The 23,425-nt window shown below is 42.6% G+C and overlaps 1 protein-coding gene across 2 annotated transcripts in view; it reads left to right on the top strand.

The window, feature by feature from the left end:
* The window catches only part of adamts3 (ADAM metallopeptidase with thrombospondin type 1 motif, 3), a 554,270-nt gene that overhangs the window by 137,461 nt on the left and 393,384 nt on the right, over positions 1–23,425 (top strand). For both annotated transcript variants that reach the window (XM_034170793.1, XM_034170794.1), the window contains exon 4: positions 2,244–2,400. In XM_034170793.1, the coding sequence (XP_034026684.1) occupies positions 2,244–2,400 (157 nt within the window). The remainder of the gene's footprint in view (positions 1–2,243; positions 2,401–23,425) is intronic.

The raw sequence follows: 23,425 nt of genomic DNA, 5'->3' as shown, positions 1-23,425 counted from the left end.
CTATTAGTGTTCAAAATATCATACTCACATTTGAGCAACATCTGTCTGTCTATCTGTCAACCAGTTTGTTTGTTCCCCATCTCCTTCCAGGCCCCTTGACCAATTTCCACCAAGCATGATGTGTGGATGGCAGCCAATCCCAAAACTGCCATTAAAGGCTTTGTTTTGGCATAGGCCAAGCCGGTCAAACACCAAACTTGGCACGCATGTTGTTAATTCCACAACATATGTTGTGGAATTAACCAGGCAAGATCAGACTTGCCAAGGCCAATCATGAATGAATGAATGAATGAATTTTATTTATTCAGCACACAGAATAACAACACAGACAATAACAAAACTCATAAAAAGAACAATGTACAATGAACACGTGTGGCCGAAAGGATGAAGGCAGAAGCAAAGCTTATAGATACCCTTCCCTTATACCATAAAAATGATAGAAAGTAAAGAATGAATACATATATAAATACGAGGTCTGTTAGAAAACTATCCGACCTTGTTATTTTTTGCAAAAACCATATGGATTTGAATCACGTGTGATTGCATCAGCCAAGCTTGAACCTTCATGCGCATGCGTGAGTTTTTTCACGCCTGTCAGTTGCGTCATTCGCCTGTGAGCAGGCTTTGTGTGAGCAGTGGTCCACCACTCTCGTCGGTTTTTATTGCGAATAAAATGTCTGAATGATTTGGAGCTTTGCTGCATCAAATTTTTCCAGAAACTGTGAGAGACCTCCAGGTGGACACCATTCGGAAAATTCAGATGGCTTTCAAGGACGATTTTATGGGGATTACACAGATTAAGGAGTGCTCCAGCCGGTTTAAAGACCACCCACAGCGACTGAGAGGGCGGCGCACTCCGAGTGCCGATCAACAGGCTGAAACCCCGCTGAAACAACCAGATCATTTCCAAAGTGAAGGCTTTGTTGATCCGGGACGTCATCTGACTTCCACAGAACTAGGAAGAAGACGTGGACATCAGTACTTTTTCAGCACATTCCACTGTTACAGGAGTTTTTGTCATGGAAAGAAAAGCGGAGGGATGCACCACGGAGCCGCTCTTGGCGCGGACAAAAGCACCTCTGTGTTGGTCTCACAGGATGGCTTTCAGATGGCTTTCAGACGGCTTTCGGTGGCTTTTCAGTCGTGTGACTATCTGAGAAATTGTGGATGAGCTGGACATGCCAGAACATGTCCTGTGAGGCTTCATCACGGCGTTGCTTTGCGCCATGTGGCTCCGTCCCGACACGCAAATTTCTCCGCACGTCTGTCTCAATGTGCTGAAAAAGTGCTGATGTCCACGTCTTCTGCAATTTCTGTGGTAGTCAGACGGTGTCCCGGATCAACACAGCGTTCAGTTTGGAAATGAACGGCACATTCCACTGTTACAGGAGTTTTTGTCATGGAAAGAGGAGCGGAGAAATTCGCGCATCGGGACGGAGCCTCATGGCGCAAAGCAACGCCGTGATGAAGCCTCACAGGATTTTTCTTTGTCAAATGTTCATTTACTTACACCTTGGTTGCTCTCAACTTTTTGATTGCCTTAACAAATCACTCTTAAAGGCCCCTTCACACATTGTGCGAATATGTACAACTCCAGGGCGACACCCGTCGGAGCAGCTAGTATTTCTGCACCACAAAACATTGCACCGACGGGCAGGCATGCATGATGTTGGTGCGACGGTTTGTGCATGCAGGAATACAGTGCCACCTGCTGCACAATGTGTAACACACATCGTGTAGCTGGCATGAAGAAAAAAATAAATAAATACATGCTACGATGGTTCCGTGCACATGGAAACACAGCAGCTTTTCCCCAGCAGCTGCGAGATGTGTAACCACACAGTTAGAGAGCAGAACTGTAGAGACCATCCCACAAGATGCAAAACGCTCAGCAGTAAGAACTGGAAAGTCAGATTGTAATTTGCAGCAGTTGATGTCGATGAGTTGCAGACTTCATACATTTGCTGTTAATAAAGAATATGGAACCAAGTATTAATTACCATTTAGTACTTTCAGATGTATTTGTTCCAGTACTGTTGCTTATCCAGAAACTGGCTGGTCTGATACTATAGGTGCTATATTCTATGTTGTTTAACACATCTAAGAAAATAAAAATTGACACTTGAAAAACTGCTTTCACATATCTTTTGATCTCATACCCACATGCCTTCAGTTTTGTTGTTCCAATACTTTCAGAGGAGATGGTAGATGGTCGCACTCACTGTCGTGTTGTCCGGTTGCAGGCTGGGATGATTCGCACAGATTCTGATGAGTACTTCATTGAGCCACTGGAAAGAGGCACCCAAGAGCAGGAGGACCAAGGCAGGGTCCATGTGGTTTATCGCAGGTCGGCTCTGCTGCAGCCTTCATCTGACATGTCTGTGGACTACCAGATACAAGGTAGGCTGCCCCTTAGCAGACTCTGATTGATGATGACACGCTGCTCAGAGTTTTACACGAGACTCTGGGAATAATGGGAATTTTCTCCAAATTGGATCTGCATTATCCTCTGGGGAGACATCTGCTGCTGTTGGTAGGCCTGTTATCCCTGTTGGTAGCAGATATCCCTGATCTTTTGATGGTTTTGATTGGGAAACCCTGAGCATGAACAAATTAATTTAAATTGGATAAACTGGACATAAACCTCACAGCATTAAGTTTAGAGCTGATCCAAATTGTACAGTATGTCTGAGGCCTGTCTCCCATGACTGATTTTTGATACTTGATAGTTATGTTTTCAGCCAAAAAAAAAAGAAACATTGGATACTCAATCAAGGCTTGAACTCGAGTGTAATCAGTGGTAAAAGCAGTGTACATGTACATGTGTACATGTGATCTGGGGAATGTCCTGGTGCAGTGAATTCTGCAAAATCAGTCCACCATATTACACTGCAAAAAAGGGGTGTCTAAAAACAAGATAAAAACAATAAATCTGACAGAAATTATCTTGCTGCATGGACAGATAAATTCACTTGACAAGATGTCTTGAACTAAGATTGTTAAATCTAGAAATAAGCTTGTGGAACACTTAAAATAAGAAATTAACTCTTAAAACAAGATAACTTATCTAACACTTCTAAATCTAAGTGTTTTTATCTGGGTAAAGACCAAGTAATTTGCATTGTACACATTTCTGTCCCCATCTGCTCTTTTTGATCTCTGTCACCTTCAGTTACAAAAAGCCTTGAAGTGTACTGCAAAAACTGATATCTAAGAAAGTAAATAAAAGGACTTGTTTGAAGGAAATTTGACTAAACTTTTGTCTAAATGGAAAAATAATCTTGTCAAGCATTTTTTTTACATAAGAAAAATGTGGGAAAATGTATCACTTTTTCTTAATAAGTTTTTTTCCAGCTAATATAAAGGTGTATTTAACCAGCAACAAGGACCACAATTTATATATTCTGGCGGCATCTAAACAGCATCTGAAATGATCTGATCGTGGTTGATGGAGCTCTGGGATCAATTGGTCACAGCAAAGCCTGCCAACATGTGCCACATTTGTCCACCTCCACTCGACCCCGGCCAGGGAGGGCAAAGGAAATGTTATGTAATTACGTGTATGTGACACTGTGTGCGTCAGAGGCTCGGTGCACTGCCGCAGACAGGGGAACGGGATGTCATCGCTGTAACGTACGTGTTATTACACGTGCGTTACAGTCTGTAGCAGATATGATGTGGAAATGTTTACCCAGCACACGACGACATAAATAAACATGTAACTCACCTCTGTACCCTGGTTAGTGCTGGGAATATGAGGACGAGCGGATATTTGATTGCTCCAACGTCTGACAGCAGTCTGTGCCATGTGACTGCTGTCTGAAATATGTTTGGGCTGCATCCTGCAGGTGTGCATGAAGTAGTCCCAATGTGTTTGGACCACCGACAACCACGCCTCTTTTCCTCCCAGCTGCGTTGGATTATTGCAATATTTGCCATGTCTGAATGGTTCCTCGACATTCTTGCTATGTGTGACGGGGCAACAGTTAAAACATTATGATTTTGAGTTTGACCTTTCAGAGTCACACAAGGTCAGTGGTCATGTCACCACTGACCTTGTGTGACATATGTTAAGGTGATATATGTCTTTATAATAGTGATTAATAGGTGTATTTTTAATCAAGCCTTTGGAATAGTCATTTTAAATACCCTCTATTATTAAAGCATTGGCCCTAGTTTTTGACATTGATCTATGACCTTGACTTTTAGCCAGTTTTTGTAAAAATCAGATCACTTTGTCGTTGGCTGATCCTCGATCATTCCACCAAATTTGGTACAAATTACATTTAAGCATTTGTCTTATGTTGTTTACACAGGGACAAAATTTAATTCCCCCTTTGTGCTATCTGACCATTCAATAATTAGCAACATTTGTGCACGTTGCACTTCATAATATGAACTCAGAGCATGATGCTGTGACATTCTGTGATCTTATGAATGCTTTACAGCAGCATTTCAGAGACACGCTTAGAATTTACGTTTGCTACAGGTATTTACTCTTATTGCTGTCATGGAAAGAGTTTTTATGGCAACATACCAGGTAAATGACATTATAAGGAAAAGCGGAAAATATTAAAATAAAAAAGAACGAAAGCAGACACAGCTGAGGCAATCACCTGCTCAGCTTCAAATTCCAAAACTTTAGTTTGAGTGAGTGTGTTTTCTCCTGCCACAAGCTGTGAAAAAAATTTGGAGTGGCAGCATTACGTGTTTATTTAACACATCAGAGAGCGTCTGGATTCAGCAGATGAATTTGGAAAAGAGTATCTGTTTTTGGCGGATGAAGTTCGTATCTGATTATAAATTTCGTGCTCCGAGCTGCAGAGAAACCTTGAAATCTGCAAAGCAACTAGAGGTGCTGATACAGTGTAGTGTATCTTTTGTGATTAATGATATCACCTGGACACACTTCATGTTGAAGCCTTTGAAATGGAATCCTGCTTCAGATCTATAAATTTGCTGTTTATTAGCATCTCACTGTGAAGGCAGGATGTTTATTGATTTATTGACCGAGCACACTTCAGATCTGAGATCTGAGTTTTTATTTGAATTATTAATGGAAACAAGGTTCACCATGAACTGCTTCTAATTATCGTGATCACTGTTACTAACACTGGTGGTGTGAGCAATGCTAGTAGATCTGCACATTGCAGGTAGATAAATGAAGAATTTTGAATATTGTGAGAAAAACATAACCACCTTGAACAGTATGCGTGGTCTCGTGCTTCTATCTGAGACGCAAGTGCATCTGCAATTAAGTGTTTGTAGTTCGCCCACGTCCACATAGCTAATGGAATCAAACTGTTGCTCCTTAGTCCAAACGTCTTCTCTTATGTCTTTGAAGCTGCAGAGTGATCATGGTTTATGGTGCCTGTGGAACAGGAGCGCAGCATCGGTCAAGAAGTTGATTCCAGTTTGCTGTCTATTTTGAGTTTGAGGTCAGAGCTTTTTCCAGGCACACACTTTTTTTTGCTGGTGATGAAATAATTACGGCAGCACGGTGGCTTAGTGGTTAGCACTGTTGTCTCACAGCAAGAAGGTCATGGGATTGATTCCAACTTGTGGCCTTTGTGTGTGGAGTTTCCATGTTCTCCCCATGTTTGCATGGGTTCTCTCCAGGTGCTCCGGCTTCCTCCCTCATCCACAGACATGCAGCTTGGGTGGATTGGAAACATTAAATTGTCCGTAGGTGTGCATGCAGCAGTGAATGTGTTTTTCAGTATGTGGCCCTGCAACAGAATGGCGTGCTGTCCAAGGTGTACCACGCCTCATGCCCTATGACTGCTGAGATAGGCTCCAGCCCCCCCCTGCTGTGTGAGCCTTAAGTGGAGTAAGCGGTTGAAGATGAGTAATGAATGAGTGGTGAAGTAACTACAGTGCTTTTGTAAAGTATTCACAGTGCTTCACTTTTTCCACATGTTACAACCTTATTGCAAAATGGATGAAATTAATTGTTTTCCTCAAAATTCAACACACGGTATCCCATAATGACATTGTGAAAAAAGTTTTTTTTTGTTTAAGATTTTTGCAAATTTACTAAAACACAAAACAAAACAAAAAACATAGAAATCACATGCACATAAGTATTCACGACCTTTGCCACAAAGCTCAAAATCGAGCTCAGGTGCATCCTGTTTCCACTGATCATCTGAGAGATGTTTCTACAGTTTAGTTGCAGTCCACCTGGGATAAATTCAGTTGATTTGACATGATTTGGAAAGGCACACGCCTGTCTACATATAAGGTCCCACAGTTGCCAGTGCATGTCAGAGCATAAACCAAGCATTAAGTCAAAGGAATTGTCTGTAGACCTCCTAGACAGGATTGTCTCGAGGCACAAATCTGGGGAAGGGTACAGAAACATTTTTGAAAAACATTCCCACAGCTGAAAGCCCAAATCCCAGTGAGCACAGTGGCCTCCATCATCTATAAATGGAAGACATTCAGATCCACAGGACTCTTTCTAGAGCTGGCTGTCCATCGAAACTGAACGATCAGGTTAGAAAGGCCTTAGTCAGGGTTAGGTGACCAAGAACCCGATGGTCACTCTGTCAGAGCTTCAGCATACCTCTATGGAGAGAGGAGAACCTTCCAGAAGGAGAACCATCTCTGCAGCAATCCACCAATCACGCCTGTATGGTAGAGTGGCCAGACGGAAGCCACTCCTTAGTAAAAGGCACATGGCAGCCCACCTGGAGTTTGCTAAAAGGCACCTGAAGGACTCTCAGACCACGAGAAACAAAGTTCTGTGGTCTCATGAGACAACAATTGAACTCTTTGTGAATGTCAGGCATCATGTTTGGAGGAGACCAGGCACCATCCCTACAGTGAAGCATGGTGGTGGCAGCATCATGGTGTGTTAATGTTTTTCAGTGGCAAGAACTGGGAGACTAGTCAGGATGATTGAGGGAAAGATGAATGCAGCAAAGTACAAGACATCCTGGATGAGCGCCGAACGACACTGTGTCCACACGGTGTCCTTCGGCGCACCAAGCAGTCAGAGACAGCTGGACGAGCAGACCCTCCTTGTGTTCGGCCACTTTGACCTCCATGTGGTTAGCAGAGGTGTTCATGATGTGAGCGCATGGAGACCTCATGTCCATGCGGCTCAGAGCTGATCCAGGCAGGTGGCCCGCAGCAGCTGTGACCTTCGCTGGCCTGATCTCCAGTCACCGCTTGCACAAGGGAGAGACAGATGGCTTTATTTAATTTTATTTCATCTCATTCATGTACTTTCATTAATTCCTTATTTACATCCATGGGCATGGTTCATGAACAAAAAAGGAACAGAAGGACGATAATTCCTGTATTCTCTGCTCTTTATAACAGGAATTAAATATTTTAACAGACAAAAATAAATCCATTTGTTTCTTCATTTCCAACAAACACTGTCCCAGCATCAAGTCATCAGTCATCAATTAAACATCATTACCAGTAACATGACTGTCTTTCATTTAAACAGTACATTCATTGTAGAGAAGCTTGAATCTTCAACTTGACTGGGTTGCTTGACGCGACAATGTTTCGCTTCTAATCAAAGAAGCTTCCTCAGCTAAATTTCTTGCTCTGGTAGTCTGACTTCTGTCCTGACTCTTGTAGAGAAGAATAACAGAAGCTAACAAAGCTGGAATTTTAAACCTAACCAGACCCCTCCTACCGAGAGGCAGACTGCCATTGGCTAGTGACTAACAATTGCTCTAATTAGCACCTATTGTGCTCTAGTTAGCACCCTCCTAATGATAGGGCAGCGGTCCCTCCTAACAATGGGACTGACGCTTCTCCTGACGACTCTCCTTCGAGCAGTTGTTAGTCACTAGCCAGTGGCAGTCTGCGTCTCGGTAGGAGGGGTCTGGTTAGGTTTAAAACTCCAGCTTTGTTGGCTTCTGTTATTCTTCTCTACAAGAGTCAGGACAGAAGTCAGACTACCAGAGCAAGAAATTTAGCTGAGGAAGCTTCTGTGATTAGAAGCGAAATGTCCTCACATCAAGCAACCCAGTCCAGTTGAAGATTCAAGCTTCTCTACTATGGAAACCACCTGGACAACTGAGAGCCTTCACAGGTACATTCATTGTTCTTATAATGTTCTGTAGTCTCTTATTGTTTTGTCTTTACGCATTTTCTTCGATTTATGAACATTTGTACAACATGTAATTGCGTCCGCTGCTGTGAGACCACAATGTGGTATCACACCTCTCACCGTGGTCCCACTGTGTTCGTGCACGTGCACATAATTATGCACGAAACCAACGCTGCTGGATCATATGGCATCCGTATACGGCTGTCCCACCCCCTGTCCCTCCCAACTGCGGCTGGAATTTTTCACGTTCGGTGCATTTGGCCTGTTTCAGCCTGATTCGCCCTACATCATCTTATGTGTGAAGGGGCCTTTACATTCACTCATATGCTGTTGTCTTTGGAGGAACATTTACAGACCGTGTTTAAAAAAAGGTTTTGCATCATGAATACTTGCTGACTTTCCCCATGGGCTCAGCAGAGGACAAAATAGCATAAAACACTCACTCTGAATAACTCCACAAAACCTTCTGAGCCCAGAATGACGTTATTACAAAGAAATGGAAAATAGGCTTGGAAATGAAAAGTAAATGGGAGCAAGTCTTTGCTGATAAAATGACATTTCTGCTTTCACACTGTCACCACAAATTATTTTTTCACTTCCCCTGAGGCAACAATAATTCTATTGGAATCTTTAAAAAGATGTACCATATGCCAGCCTTTGGTTTTTTAGTGCTGTGGTTTTACCCAAGATTCTGTGGCATTTCAGGTTTTCTGCTGGGAATTACCTTTAATTTCCACTACCTATGTTGTGTTTTAACAAGCCAATATTGGAAGGATTAATTGTCGTCTGAATGTCAGGATATCAGCAGTGGGAGAAATACTACACACAAGCAAATGGGTGTCCACATCTCCCAATATTGGCACCTCTGTCCAGTGACCTCATGATTCCACCAGCTCTTCCCAGGTATCTCTCAGTCTCACAGACCAAATGCCCCTTGACACAAATGGCACTGCCAGGCTGGGCTGTGCTGTATATTAGTCATGTAGCCAAATGCTATGCGAAATGCCATTGTGGTTCAATGAACTTGGCTGGTTTTCGCCGCAGTGGCTAAAAACATTTTTTCATAGTTAATTAGAGTTACACCCCAGGTGCAGTTATTGGGTTAACTATCCAGTCAGATATCTTTAATGAAACCTTTGGTGTGTGACATTGGCTGTGAATGTTATTGATATTATTTACTTTTGCATCATGTGGCTCAAGGAAACTAATTGTGGCTAAAGAAAAAATACATTTCTTACACCCCTATTCCACAGGGTGTCTTTCTGCTGCGATCGCCCACGATCCAAAATAATGCAAAAACAGTATGAAACAGCTTAACCTGGCTTGCCTCCTAACAGGCTGGTTTATACAGTGCAGACACGACAAACTGGCTGGCTTCTAAAGTGCAGACATGGCAACCAGCCCGAAAACAAAATTAGGTACCAGAATGGCAACAAACGCTGCTTTGGCTTCAAATTTGTCCGCGATGGAGTACGGTCAAACAGCTTTCACGCTGTTCAATACCCTGTTTAAAGATGTTTGAATGTGATTTAAGCTGTCAAGACTATGCACACCTGGAAGTTACCGTGCACTAGCAGCGATTTTACAAATTGGGATGAAATTTTTGAACAGTTCGAAAAATTTTTCCGGATTTAAAAACTGGTGGTGATGATGGCCATAACTACTACGTACATATTCCAGTTTTCTTCAGTATTGACAAAGATAGATCAAGAAATTACTATGATGTTTTAAGCACGCACCCCAGTTTGTGATTCAGGATGAAATGGGAAGGGACAGTGCTGTGTAGAATAGCAACATTAGCCACACTGGCTAAGCTTTAAAATATCACACTTTGTCCACATACAGGCATACATGCATGGCTGATGGCTCAGTCCAGGAAGTTATTGAAAGCCTGGATATTAGTGTGGATCCACAGCAATCACACACTTGTAGGTTTTGCTGTAGTTATTGTGTTACCACACTCTTCAGCCTTCCTGAGAAAGCTTGTCCCAGAAGGATGGACAGGTTACTCCAACCGATTGTCAAAACTAATACTGCCACATGTTCTTTATGGACTTAAAACTGGCCAGATCTAGGAAGTTCAAAGTTGTGCATGTTGTAATTGTAATTGTGGCCACGGAGGGGATCGGAGTGAATCTCTGAAAATTTAGTGTGTGTGGTATCGCAACAACTTGATAAATCATGATCTCTCCCTGAACCCATATATACTGTCTGAATCACTCTCACAGATCACTCTCAATTTAAATAGTAGTTATTTTAAAATGGTTTTCATGTCTAGGAAAATATAAGAGGTTGTGTATTATTGTCACCCACATGGCATTGATGCTTTTACCCACAATTCCCTGTGTTAATGTGTTTTCCTGCATCACTGAACACAATAACATAAATTGCTGCTGCTGTTTTCCACAGCAGGAATGACTGCTGTTTTAATAAGAACTTGAGAAAAGGAAATCTGTGGTCTTTGTTTATCTATTGCAAAACAGAAAAGGTGGTTGCAATTCCATCTCCAGGTGTCCTCAGTTTCAGTTTGTGTTATATTGAAAGTACTGTATGTATTAGGGATGCACTGATCCCGATATCAGTATCGGTAACGGCCTGATCCCATATTCATTTACTCGTACTTGTAATCGTAAAACGTATCCGATACTCCGTGACCCGACACCGCTTCACAGCAGCATGATGCCAACCTCTCAGTGTGGGATTTTCACGCTCACATTCCGAAATTTTCGGACTAGGAGCCCCTACTTTTTTCATACATTTTGAACACTGTGGCTTAAAATATGATGTGGCTAATTTTTAGATTTTTACAGGCTTTCATGCAATTTGCTCTTAAGTTAAACTATACTCAACAAAAATATAAACGCAACACTTTTGGTTTTGCTCCCATTTTGAATGAGATGAACTCAAAGATCTAAAACTTTTTCCACATACACAATATCACCATTTCCCTCAAATATTGTTCACAAACCAGTCGAAATCTGTGATAGTGAGCACTTCTCCTTTGCTGAGATAATCCATCCCACCTCACAGGTGTGCCATATCAAGATGCTGATTAGACACCATGATTAGTGTACAGGTGTGCCTTAGACTGTCCACAATAAAAGGCCACTCTGAAAGGTGCAGTTTTGTTTTATTGGGGGGGGGGATACCAGTCAGTATCTGGTGTGACCACCATTTGCCTCATGCAGTGCAACACATCTCCTTCGCATCATCCGTGAAGAGAACACCTCTCCAACGTGCCAAATGCCAGCGAATGTGAGCATTTGCCCACTCAAGTCGGTTACGACGACGAACTGGAGTCAGGTCGAGACGTCGATGAGGATGACAAGCATGCAGATGAGCTTCCCTGAGACGGTTTCTGACAGTTTGTGCAGAAATTCTTTGGTTATGCAAACCGATTGTTTCAGCAGCTGTCCGAGTGGCTGGTCTCAGACGATCTTGGAGGTGAACATGCTGGATGTGGAGGTCCTGGGCTGGTGTGGTTACATGTGGTCTGCGGTTGTGAGGCTGGTTGGATGTACTGCCAATTCTCTGAAACGACTTTGGAGACGGCTTATGGTAGAGACATGAACATTCAATACACGAGCAACAGCTCTGGTTGACATTCCTGCTGTCAGCATGCCAATTGCACACTCCCTCAAATCTTGCGACATCTGTGGCATTGTGCTGTGTGATAAAACTGCACCTTTCAGAGTGGCCTTTTAATGTGGGCAGTCTAAGGCACACCTGTGCATTAATCATGGTGTCTAATCAGCATCTTGATATGGCACACCTGTGAGGTGGGATGGATTATCTCAGCAAAGGAGAAGTGCTCACTATCACAGATTTAGACTGGTTTGTGAACAATATTTGAGAGAAATGGTGATATTGTGTATGTGGAAAACGTTTTAGATCTTTGAGCTCATCTCATACAAAATGGGAGCAAAACCAAAAGTGTTGCGTTTATATTTTTGTTGAGTGTACGTCCGTCAATGCTGTCCATTAATTGGCTGAAAGCCGCTGTCCTCATGCAGAGACAATTCACAGACACAAAGTAAATATAAAGTCTTATCTGTTCTTGGAATTCATCATCATACAATACAAAATGAAATACTCTACTCTATCATTGTTTGCCTCTACTGGTGGTTGGCTCTCACTGTGGTATTGTATCACTTCCTGTTCCGGAGCACAGCGGTGTTTTTCTTTATCTGTTAGCTGTTTAATCTGCGCAGTTAGATTGATCTAGTTATCTAGATTACGATTTGTTTCCCAGTGTAATCTTTACGTGCCTTAACTAAAGCACTCCTTCTGCTGAATCACCTCTAAATTATTTACACATTATTCACTTTGCGTGTTTTTAGGAATCCGCTAGCTTAGCGTAGCTACTAGCTCTTAGCCGATTTAGCATGGCGGCTTCTCCTGTCTCTCCCGCACTTTTCTGCTCTGGGTGTGAAATGTTTAGTTATTCCTCGGACTCCTTAGCAGTAATGGTACTTGTAATAAGTGTAGCTTATTCGTAGCTTTGGAGGCCAGGCTGGGCGAATTGGAGACTCGGCTCCGCACCGTGGAAAATTCTACAGCTAGCCAGGCCCCTGTAGTCGGTGCGGACCAAGGTAGCTTAGCCGCCGTTAGTTACCCCCTGGCAGATCCCCAGCAGCCGGGAAAGCAGGCCGACTGGGTGACTGTGAGGAGGAAGCGTAGCCCTAAACAGAAGCCCCGTGTACACCGCCAACCCGTTCACATCTCTAACCGTTTTTCCCCACTCGACGACACACCCCCCGAGGATCAAACTCTGGTTATTGGCGACTCTGTTTTGAGAAATGTGAAGTTAGCGACACCAGCAACCATAGTCAATTGTCTTCCGGGGGCCAGAGCAGGCGACATTGAAGGAAATTTGAAACTGCTGGCTAAGGCTAAGCGTAAATTTGGTAAGATTGTAATTCACGTCGGCAGTAATGACACCCGGTTACGCCAATCGGAGGTCACTAAAATTAACATTAAATCGGTGTGTAACTTTGCAAAAACAATGTCGGACTCTGTAGTTTTCTCTGGGCCCCTCCCCAATCGGACCGGGAGTGACATGTTTAGCCGCATGTTCTCCTTGAATTGCTGGCTGTCTGAGTGGTGTCCAAAAAATGAGGTGGGCTTCATAGATAATTGGCAAAGCTTCTGGTGGAAAACCTGGTCTTGTTAGGAGAGATGGCACCCATCCCACTTTGGATGGAGCAGCTCTCATTTCTAGAAATCTGGCCAATTTTCTTAAATCCTCCAAACCGTGACTATCCAGGGTTGGGACCAGGAAGCAGAGTTGTAGTCTTACACACCTCTCTGCAGCTTCTCTCCCCCTGCCATCCCCTCATTACCCCATCCCTGTAGAGACGGTGCCTGCTCCCAGACTACCAATAACCAGCAAAAATCTATTTAAGCATAAAAATTCAAAAAGAAAAAATAATATAGCACCTTCAACTGCACCACAGACTAAAACAGTTAAATGTGGTCTATTAAACATTAGGTCTCTCTCTTCTAAGTCCCTGTTGGTAATGATATAATAATTGATCAACATATTGATTTATTCTGCCTAACAGAAACCTGGTTACAGCAGGATGAATATGTTAGTTTAAATGAGTCAACACCCCGTAGCACGGGCCGGGGCGGAGGATTAGCAGCAATCTTCCATTCCAGCTTATTAATTAATCAAAAACCCAGACAGAGCTTTAATTCATTTGAAAGCTTGTCTCTTAGTCTTGTCCATCCAAATTGGAAGTCCCAAAAACCAGTTTTATTTGTTATTATCTATCGTCCACCTGGTCGTTACTGTGAGTTTCTCTGTGAATTTTCAGACCTTTTGTCTGACTTAGTGCTTAGCTCAGATGAGATAATTATAGTGGGCGATTTTAACATCCACACAGATGCTGAGAATGACAGCCTCAACACTGCATTTAATCTATTATTAGACTCTATTGGCTTTGCTCAAAAAGTAAATGAGTCCACCCACCACTTTAATCATATCTTAGATCTTGTTCTGACTTATGGTATGGAAATAGAAGATTTACAGTATTCCCTGAAAACTCCCTTCTGTCTGATCATTTCTTAATAACATTACATTTACTCTGATGGACTACCCAGCAGTGGGGAATAAGTTTCATTACACTAGAAGTCTTTCAGAAAGCGCTGTAACTAGGTTTAAGGATATGATTCCTTCTTTATGTTCTCTAATGCCATATACCAACACAGTGCAGAGTAGCTACCTAAACTCTGTAAGGGAGATAGAGTATCTCGTCAATAGTTTTACATCCTCATTGAAGACAACTTTGGATGCTGTAGCTCCTCTGAAAAAGAGAGCTTTAAATCAGAAGTGTCTGACTCCGTGGTATAACTCACAAACTCGTAGCTTAAAGCAGATAACCCGTAAGTTGGAGAGGAAATGGCATCTCACTAATTTAGAAGATCTTCACTTAGCCTGGAAAAAGAGTCTGTTGCTCTATAAAATAGCCCTCCGTAAAGCTAGGACATCTTTCTACTCATCACTAATTGAAGAAAATAAGAACAACCCCAGGTTTCTTTTCAGCACTGTAGCCAGGCTGACAAAGAGTCAGAGCTCTATTGAGCTGAGTATTCCATTAACTTTAACTAGTAATGACTTCATGACTTTCTTTGCTAACAAATTTCAACTATTAGAGAAAAAATTACTCATAACCATCCCAAAGACGTATCGTTATCTTTGGCTGCTTTCAGTGATGCCGGTATTTGGTTAGACTCTTTCTCTCCGATTGTTCTGTCTGAGTTATTTTCATTAGTTACTTCATCCAAACCATCACATGTTTATTAGACCCCATTCCTACCAGGCTGCTCAAGGAAGCCCTACCATTATTTAATGCTTCGATCTTAATATATCAATCTATCTTTGTTAGTTGGCTATGTACCACAGGCTTTTAAGGTGGCAGTAATTAAACCATTACTTAAAAAGCCATCACTTGACCCAGCTATCTTAGCTAATTATAGGCCAATCTCCAACCTTCCTTTTCTCTCAAAAATTCTTGAAAGGGTAGTTGTAAAACAGCTAACTGATCATCTGCAGAGGAATGGTCTATTTGAAGAGTTTCAGTCAGGTTTTAGAATTCATCATAGTACAGAAACAGCATTAGTGAAGGTTACAAATGATCTTCTTATGGCCTCGGACAGTGGACTCATCTCTGTGCTTGTTCTGTTAGACCTCAGTGCTGCTTTTGATACTGTTGACCATAAAATTTTATTACAGAGATTAGAGCATGCCATAGGTATTAAAGGCACTGCGCTGCGGTGGTTTGAATCATATTTGTCTAATAGATTACAATTTGTTCATGTAAATGGTGTTGGGAAAGTGTAGTGACATGGACCCACAACAGGGGGCGCAAATGAACGGTCAATAGATGAGCCAAAAGGTAACAATTTAATGTTGTGAATTGTGCACAACGAACATACAGACAATCTCAGAATATCATTACAGTCAATCCACAAAGGTGACGTGAGGGCAGGCTCGAGGATAGAAGACGTCTGTCCTGAGAAGAGCCGGAACCACACGATTTCCGCCAGCCACAGAACCTGGTGAATACTGGAGCCGCCAAGTCCCGAATTCCCAGGTGATCACCGTCCCCGCTGTCGCATCTGGTACTGCTGGCGAAGAACAAAGACAGTCAAGTGTGGGTGTGTGTACACCCAGTAACAACAAGCGGTGGAATGCCACCTCCAACTCTCACTCAATATGTTGCAGCGATCCCTCAGAGGAAAAAGAGTGCCGTCTTGCACAGCCTCCACAAAAGGACCGGTACTCCTGCAAACACTTACAATAAACAGATTTACAAAAGGCTGAGGATATTACCTCCAATGAAGTATGATATCTCGGCGATGAGGTGGAGATGACGTCTGGGTTTTATGGAGTGAGATGATGAAGAATGAGTGACAGCTGTCAGGAAGTAATAAGTAACAGCTGTCACTCCCGGCTGAGTCCGTGGCGGCAGCGCCCTCTTGTGCCTGAAGCCCGCACTTCAGGCAGGGCGCCCTCTGGTGGTGGGCCAGCAGTACCTCTTCTGGCGGCCCACACAACAAATGGGGAATCTTCTTCACAGACTAAAGTTAATTATGGAGTTCCACAAGGTTCTGTGCTAGGACCAATTTTATTCACTTTATACATGCATCCCTTAGGCAGTATTATTAGACGGTATTGTTTAAATTTTCATTGTTACGCAGATGATACCCAGCTTTATCTATCCATGAAGCCAGAGGACACACACCAATTAGCTAAACTGCAGGATTGTCTTACAGACATAAAGACATGGATGACCTCTAATTTCCTGCTTTTAAACTCAGATAAAACTGAAGTTATTGTACTTGGCCCCACAAATCTTAGAAACATGGTGTCTAATCAGATCCTTACTCTGGATGGCATTACCCTGACCTCTAGTATACTGTGAGGAAATCTTGGAGTCATTTTTGATCAGGATATGTCATTCAAAGCGCATATTAACAAATATGTAGGACTGCTTTTTTGCATTTACGCAATATCTCTAAAATTAGAAAGGTCTTGTCTCAGAGTGATGCTGAAAAACTAATTCAGCATTTATTTCCTCTAGGCTGGACTATTGTAATTCATTATTATCAGGTTGTCCTAAAAGTTCCCTAAAAAGCCTTCAGTTAATTCAAAATGCTGCAGCTAGAGTACTAGCGGGGACTAGAAGGAGAGAGCATATCTCACCCATATTGGCCTCTCTTCATTGGCTTCCTGTTAACTCTAGAATAGAATTTAAAATTCTTCTTCTTACTTATAAGGTTTTGAATAATCAGGTCCCATCTTATCTTAGGGACCTCGTAGTACCATATCACCCCAATAGAGCGCTTCGCTCTCAGACTGCAGGCTTACTTGTAGTTCCTAGGGTTTGTAAGAGTAGAATGGGAGGCAGAGCCTTCAGCTTCAGGCTCCTCTCCTGTGGAACCAGCTCCCAATTCAGATCAGGGAGACAGACACCCTCTCTACTTTTAAGATTAGGCTTAAAACTTTCCTTTTTGCTAAAGCTTATAGTTAGGGCTGGATCAGGTGACCCTGAACCATCCCTTAGTTATGCTGCTATAGACTTAGACTGCTGGGGGGTTCCCATGATGCACTGTTTCTTTCTCTTTTGCTCTGTATGCACCACTCTGCATTTAATCATTAGTGATCGATCTCTGCTCCCCTCCACAGCATGTCTTTTTCCTGGTTCTCTCCCTCAGCCCCAACCAGTCCCAGCAGAAGACTTCCCTCCCTGAGCCTGGTTCTGCTGGAGGTTTCTTCCTGTTAAACTGAAGTTTTTCCTTCCCACTGTAGCCAAGTGCTTGCTCACAGGGGGTCGTTTTGACCGTTGGGGTTTTACATAATTATTGTATGGCCTTGCCTTACAATATAAGGCGCCTTGGGGCAACTGTTTGTTGTGATTTGGCGCTATATAAAAAAAATTGATTGATTGATTGATTGATACAATCCTGAAGAGTAATTCACATAAAGCCTCCTGGGTTTGGAACGCAACAACTGAAAATACTTCAATTCCTCGTGTGGCTGAAAAAAAAGTTCATCCCGTCACTAAAATGGTTCTAGCTTGAACCCTGATCCCAGTGGTTTTTCATCTCTCTCACACACACACACACACACACACACACACACACACACACACACACACACACACACACACACACACACACACACACACACACACACACACACACACACGCTGACAGATGAGTGTGTGTGGATCCCGGGGAAATGACAATTATAGTGAGAGTAAACGGCTCTTCAGTATGTCCCTGAAACCTGACCTCCTGTTATCTGACATGCCGCCCAGGTTAGTGATTCACCCGCTGCAGTACAAGAGTTTAAAGATGAGTTTCACTCAGGAAAATCACATTTTTAGCACAAAAGGGAGCTGAAACAAAAGCGAGCTGAAAGAAAAATAAACAGAAGTTGCTTATCTTTACTTTAAAAGGACTTTAAAGGAAAAATGGGGATTTATATTTGTCACCCAGATGGATGGAAGAATATGGAGCTGGGAAAGGGGGGGGGGTCCCTAAAATATTGCCAGAATGCTGTTTTTCCCCATGCATTTCTGTTTTGTGTCTTATTTTTATTGTATTATCGCAATCATCGATCATGTGTAAAATTAGGCTATTATTAGGGTATGATTTGCGCATGAGGGCGATTTATCACCATTTCACTTTAATGTGGGGGTGCTATGACATAAATGTCACTTTAAATCAGACATCAGAAACGAAAAATAAAGAGCCCTGTTTTGGACCATTATCCAGGCTGCATGTTTGCCGTCATCATGTCTAAAAGAAAACAGAGAAATCTCACACATTTTGGATTAGCAAAGAAATCATCAAATGATTCTGAGGAGTAGCAAGAGGTGAGTTCTTCAGCAGACGCTAGGCTGTGGGGACTGTTATCAGTGAAAGCCTGCCAACAGCTAGGCTCAAGGTCACCATGCAGGACGAGTTGACAGAGGGTGGAAATCAGGTTGACGATTTCCACCACGATTTCCAAGATTTCTCAGAGGCCGCTGATGACGGGGACTTCATCTGCCTTTCTCTCCCGACTCCATGCTACATTTGTTTTTGAAATTTGCAATTTATATTTGCATTGTAATTTATAAAAAATGGTTTGTTAAACATATTTCAGGTTTTCACGGTAAAAAAAACTCACTTTTTTCCTGAATCAAATTTTAGGTTTTGGGGTGAATTTAAGGTCACTGTTTTAATGCAGTATGCCAGAATGAAAGAAAACCTGTAAAGTCACACAGGTGAGGTTGTGCTGAAACAATTGACACCAAACAAGGCAAGGTAAACAGTTTTTAAGGTAAATTATGAAGGTAAAACCAAAAGTAGTCAAAAACACCCGGTTATACCCAAGATTCCAGGGGGTTAACAATGTTTCTTAAAATTTTTTTGTATTTGCTTGCATATCAAAACTAAGAATATGGACCTTTGTAATGTCTTACTCCAGGGTCCCTTCACACATAGTACGAATAAGTACAAATCAGGGCGAATCACGGTGTAACAGCTCATATGAACGAACCACGAAAACATCGAGCTGACGGGCAGCCAAGAACTATCCTGCTGCAACGGTTTCATGCATGCGATGGTGTTGTGCACCAGCATGCACAAAACCGTTGCAGCCGGAACACAGTGTGAGCAGTTGGAGCCTGTGTAACCACATTGCGCAGCTGCTGTGAGAAAAAATACATGCCACCCACGGGATTTGAACCTGCAATTTACAAAAGCTCTGATTGCTAGCCAGAAACTTTACCACTGCACTACCATCACTGGCCTGTAAAAGGTGCGAAAAAAAATGCCTGAAATCAACAAGGAGGTAGACGTATTTAAAAAAAAATATAAAACCACACACCATAAAAACCACCATTTTATTGAATCCCTCTTATCAAGCGGACAGTATATAAGTATGTAAGTATGAACCAACTGTTCCTCTGTAAATGACCCATGGTCACAGATGTACAGTAATAAAATCAAATCAAATCAGTTTTGTTTATATAGCGCCAAATCACAACAAACAGTTGCCCCAAGGCGCTTTATATTGTAAGGCAAAAGCTGTACAATAATTACAGAAAAACCCCAACGGTCAAAATGACCTCCTGTGAGCAAGCACTTGGCGACAGTGGGAAGGAAAAACTCCCTTTTAACAGGAAGAAACCTCCAGCAGAACCAGGCTCAGGGAGGGGCAGTCTTCTGCTGGGACTGGCTGGGGCTGAGGGGAGAGAATCAGGAAAAAGACATGCTGTGGAAGAGAGCAGAGATCAATCACTAATGATTAAATGCAGAGTGGTGCATACAGAGCAAAAAGAGAAAGAAACACTCAGTGCATCATGGGAACCCACCAGCAGTCTAAGTCTATAGCAGCATAACTAAGGGATGGTTCAGGGTCACCTGATCCAGCCCTAACTATAAGCTTTAGCAAAAAGGAAAGTTTTAAGCCTAATCTTAAAAGTAGAGAGGGTGTCTGTCTCCCTGATCTGAATTGGGAGCTGGTAGGAGCCTGAAAACTGAATGCTCTGCCTCCCATTCTACTCTTAAAAACCATAGGAACTACAAGTAAGCCTGCAGTCTGAGAGTGAAGCGCTCTATTGGGGTGATATGGTACTATGAGGTCCCTAAGATAAGATGGGACCTGATTATTCAAAACCTTATAAGTAAGAAGAAGAATTTTAAATTCTATTCTAGAATTAACAGGAAGCCAATGAAGAGAGGCCAATATGGGTGAAATATGCTCTCTCCTTCTAGTCCCCGTCAGTACTCTAACTGCAGCATATTGAATTAACTGAAGGCTTTTCAGGAAACTTTTAGGACAACCTGATAATAATGAATTACAATAGTCCAGCCTAGAGGAAATACATGCATGAATTAGTTTTTCAGCATCACTCTGAGACAAGACCTTTGTAATTTTAGAGATATTGCGCAAATGCAAAAAAGCAGTCCTACATATTTGCTTAATATGCGCATTGAATGACATATCCTGATCAAAAATGACTTCAAGATTTCTCACAGTATTACTAGAGGTCAGGGTAATGCCATCCAGAGTAAGGATCTGGTTAGTCACCATGTTTCTAAGATTTGTGGGGCCAATTACAATAACTTCAGTTTTATCTTAATTTAAAAGCAGGACATTAGAGGTCATCCATGTCTTTATGTCTGTAAGACATTCCTGCAGTTTAACTAATTGGTGTGTGTCTTCTGGCTTCATGGATAGATAAAGCTGGGTATCATCGGCGTAACAATGAAAATTTAAGCAATGCTTTCTAATAATACTGCCTAAGGGAAGCATGTATAAAGTGAATAAAATTGGTCCTAGCACAGAACCTTGTGGAACTCCATAGTTAACCTTAGTCTGTGAAGAAGACTCCCTATTTACATGAAGAAATTGTAATCTATTAGATAAATATGACTCAAACCACTGCAGCGCAGTGCCTTTAATACCTATGGCATGCTCTAATCTCTGTAATAAAATTTTATGGTCAACAGTATCAAAAGCAGCACTGAGGTCTAACAGGACAAGCACAGAGATGAGTCCACTGTCTGAGGCCATAAGAAGATCATTTGTAACCTTCACTAATGATGTTTCTGTACTATGATGAATTCTGAAACCTGACTGAAACTCTTCAAATAGACCATTCCTCTGCAGATGATCAGTTAGCTGTTTTACAACTACCCTTTCAAGAATTTTGAGAGAAGAGGAAGGTTGGAGATTGGCCTATAATTAGCTAAGATAACTGGGTCAAGTGATGGCTTTTTAAATAATGGTTTAATTACTGCCACCTTAAAAGCCTGTGGTACATAGCCAACTAATAAAGATAGATTGATCATATTTAAGATCGAAGCATTAATTAATGGTAGGGCTTCCTTGAGCAGCCTGATAGGAATGGGGTCTAATAGACATGTTGATGGTTTGGAGGAAGTAACTAATGAAAATAACTCAGACAGAACAATCGGAGAGAAAGAGTCTAACCAAACACCAGCATTACTGAAAGCAGCCAAAGATAACGATATGTCTTTGGGATGGTTATGAGTAATTTTTTCTCTAATAGTTAAAATTTTATTAGCAAAGAAAGTCATGAAGTCATTACTAGTTAAAGTTAAAGGAATACTTGGCTCAATAGAGCTCTGACTCTTTGTCAGCCTGGCTACAGTGCTGAAAAGAAACCTGGGGTTGTTCTTATTTTCTTCAATTAGTGATGAGTAGTAAGATGTCCTAGCTTTACTGAAGGCTTTTTAATAGAACAACAGACTCTTTTTCCAGGCTAAGTGAAGATCTTCTAAATTAGTGAGACGCCATTTCCTCTCCAACTTACAAACCTGCCTGTCCGGCCGCCATGTGATCGTGTCTATAAGTAAGTCCCTTCCCTTGTTTGCACTCGGGGTTGCCACAGCAAATCCAAGGTGGATCTGCATGTTGAATTGGCACAGGTTTTACGCCGGATGCCCTTCCTCGCGCAACTCCACATTACATGGAGAAAAGTCGCAGGGGTGGGATTTCGACCCGGAACCTTCTGAACTGAAACCAAGCGCATTAACCACTTGGCCACCACCCCATGTCTGTGCAGCATATATATCAGCATTTTATGCAAGTGTGCCTCCCCTCCGGCACGCCACAAGCGTTTGGGGCAGCGGGGGGGGGGCAAATCACATGTACGCCACGTGTTTCAGGGGGGTGGCGAGCACGACACATGCGCACACATGCAGGCCACATGTGTGTGGCTTTTTACAAAGCCACACTCATGGGTGCTGTTATGTGTCGGACGCGGGCGGAGAATCGACCCAGCGTTTGACAGGACCCAGCATAAAAGAAGCAGAGTACGGTTCAAAGGAAAACAAGTTTTAATTAACATAGTGTATTAAGTGATAATAACCCAAAAGTCAACGGTCTGGCGAGGTGGAAAAACGGCGTGCTCCCAGCAGCGCAAAAGGACCGGAGCCACAGCAATTTTGGACCCAAGGACCCCGCCGACACCCCCCAGGTGGCCGCAACAAACCGAGTCTGTGAAAGAAGAAACCGTAAGGTGAGTCCAACACTCTCCACACAGAGAGACAGCTCAAAGGTGCACACAATCAGCAAAACACTTCCTGGCCTAAATGTAAAATCAGCTTCTCTCCCTGCAGGCACGGAATAACTCAGTTCAAAACTCCACTGCAGTAGAAGCTGATTTAGACGATTAGTATAGCATAACAGCTCAATATAACGAGGTGTGAGGGACACCAAATTTACTGACTTTACTTCATGAAAGTCACAAAAACCAAAATACCTCAGGAAGTGTGCTGAAGAGTGTGAGACCTCACCCAATCCTCTTTCACAGACCGTGGCGTCAAACCTGGAGCGGCCTCTGCGTCCGTAGTGGTGAGATTGTTCTCCCGACGTCGATCTCACACGTCTGGTCACAAAGTCGAGTCTCTGGCAAATACACACTGTGTATTCCAGGTTTAAATGCAACATGCCTTGATCAAGACAGATGCACCACAGCTGTGAGTCCTGATGAACTGCACATGATAACAAGCCACAGGTGATCAGGGTGAGGTCCTCAAACTCAGCCCCACGTCAGCCACTCAGTCCTGAACGCATACCACCTGGTGGGAGAAACAGAAAACAAAAACAAAGCCAGCCAAACACCCCAGCCCACAACAGGGGCACTTCAACAAATTTCACATCCAGCTCGAAAGTGATCATTTGCTGACTGTTTTCGTGTTAACAGCGTGAATGGCCACACATTTTTTAAGTGCCAAGCGAGTGATGTTAGATGTTTGTGTGTGTCACCTGGACTTTTTCCGACACCTGCCGCAGGAGGGGTCGAATGGGCTCTCACA

Source organism: Thalassophryne amazonica, chromosome 5 (genome assembly GCF_902500255.1).
Source record: "Thalassophryne amazonica chromosome 5, fThaAma1.1, whole genome shotgun sequence".
Lineage (NCBI taxonomy): Eukaryota > Metazoa > Chordata > Actinopteri > Batrachoidiformes > Batrachoididae > Thalassophryne > Thalassophryne amazonica.
The sequence above is the reverse complement of the archived record's forward strand: the minus strand, read 5'-3'. Positions and strand labels throughout refer to the sequence as shown.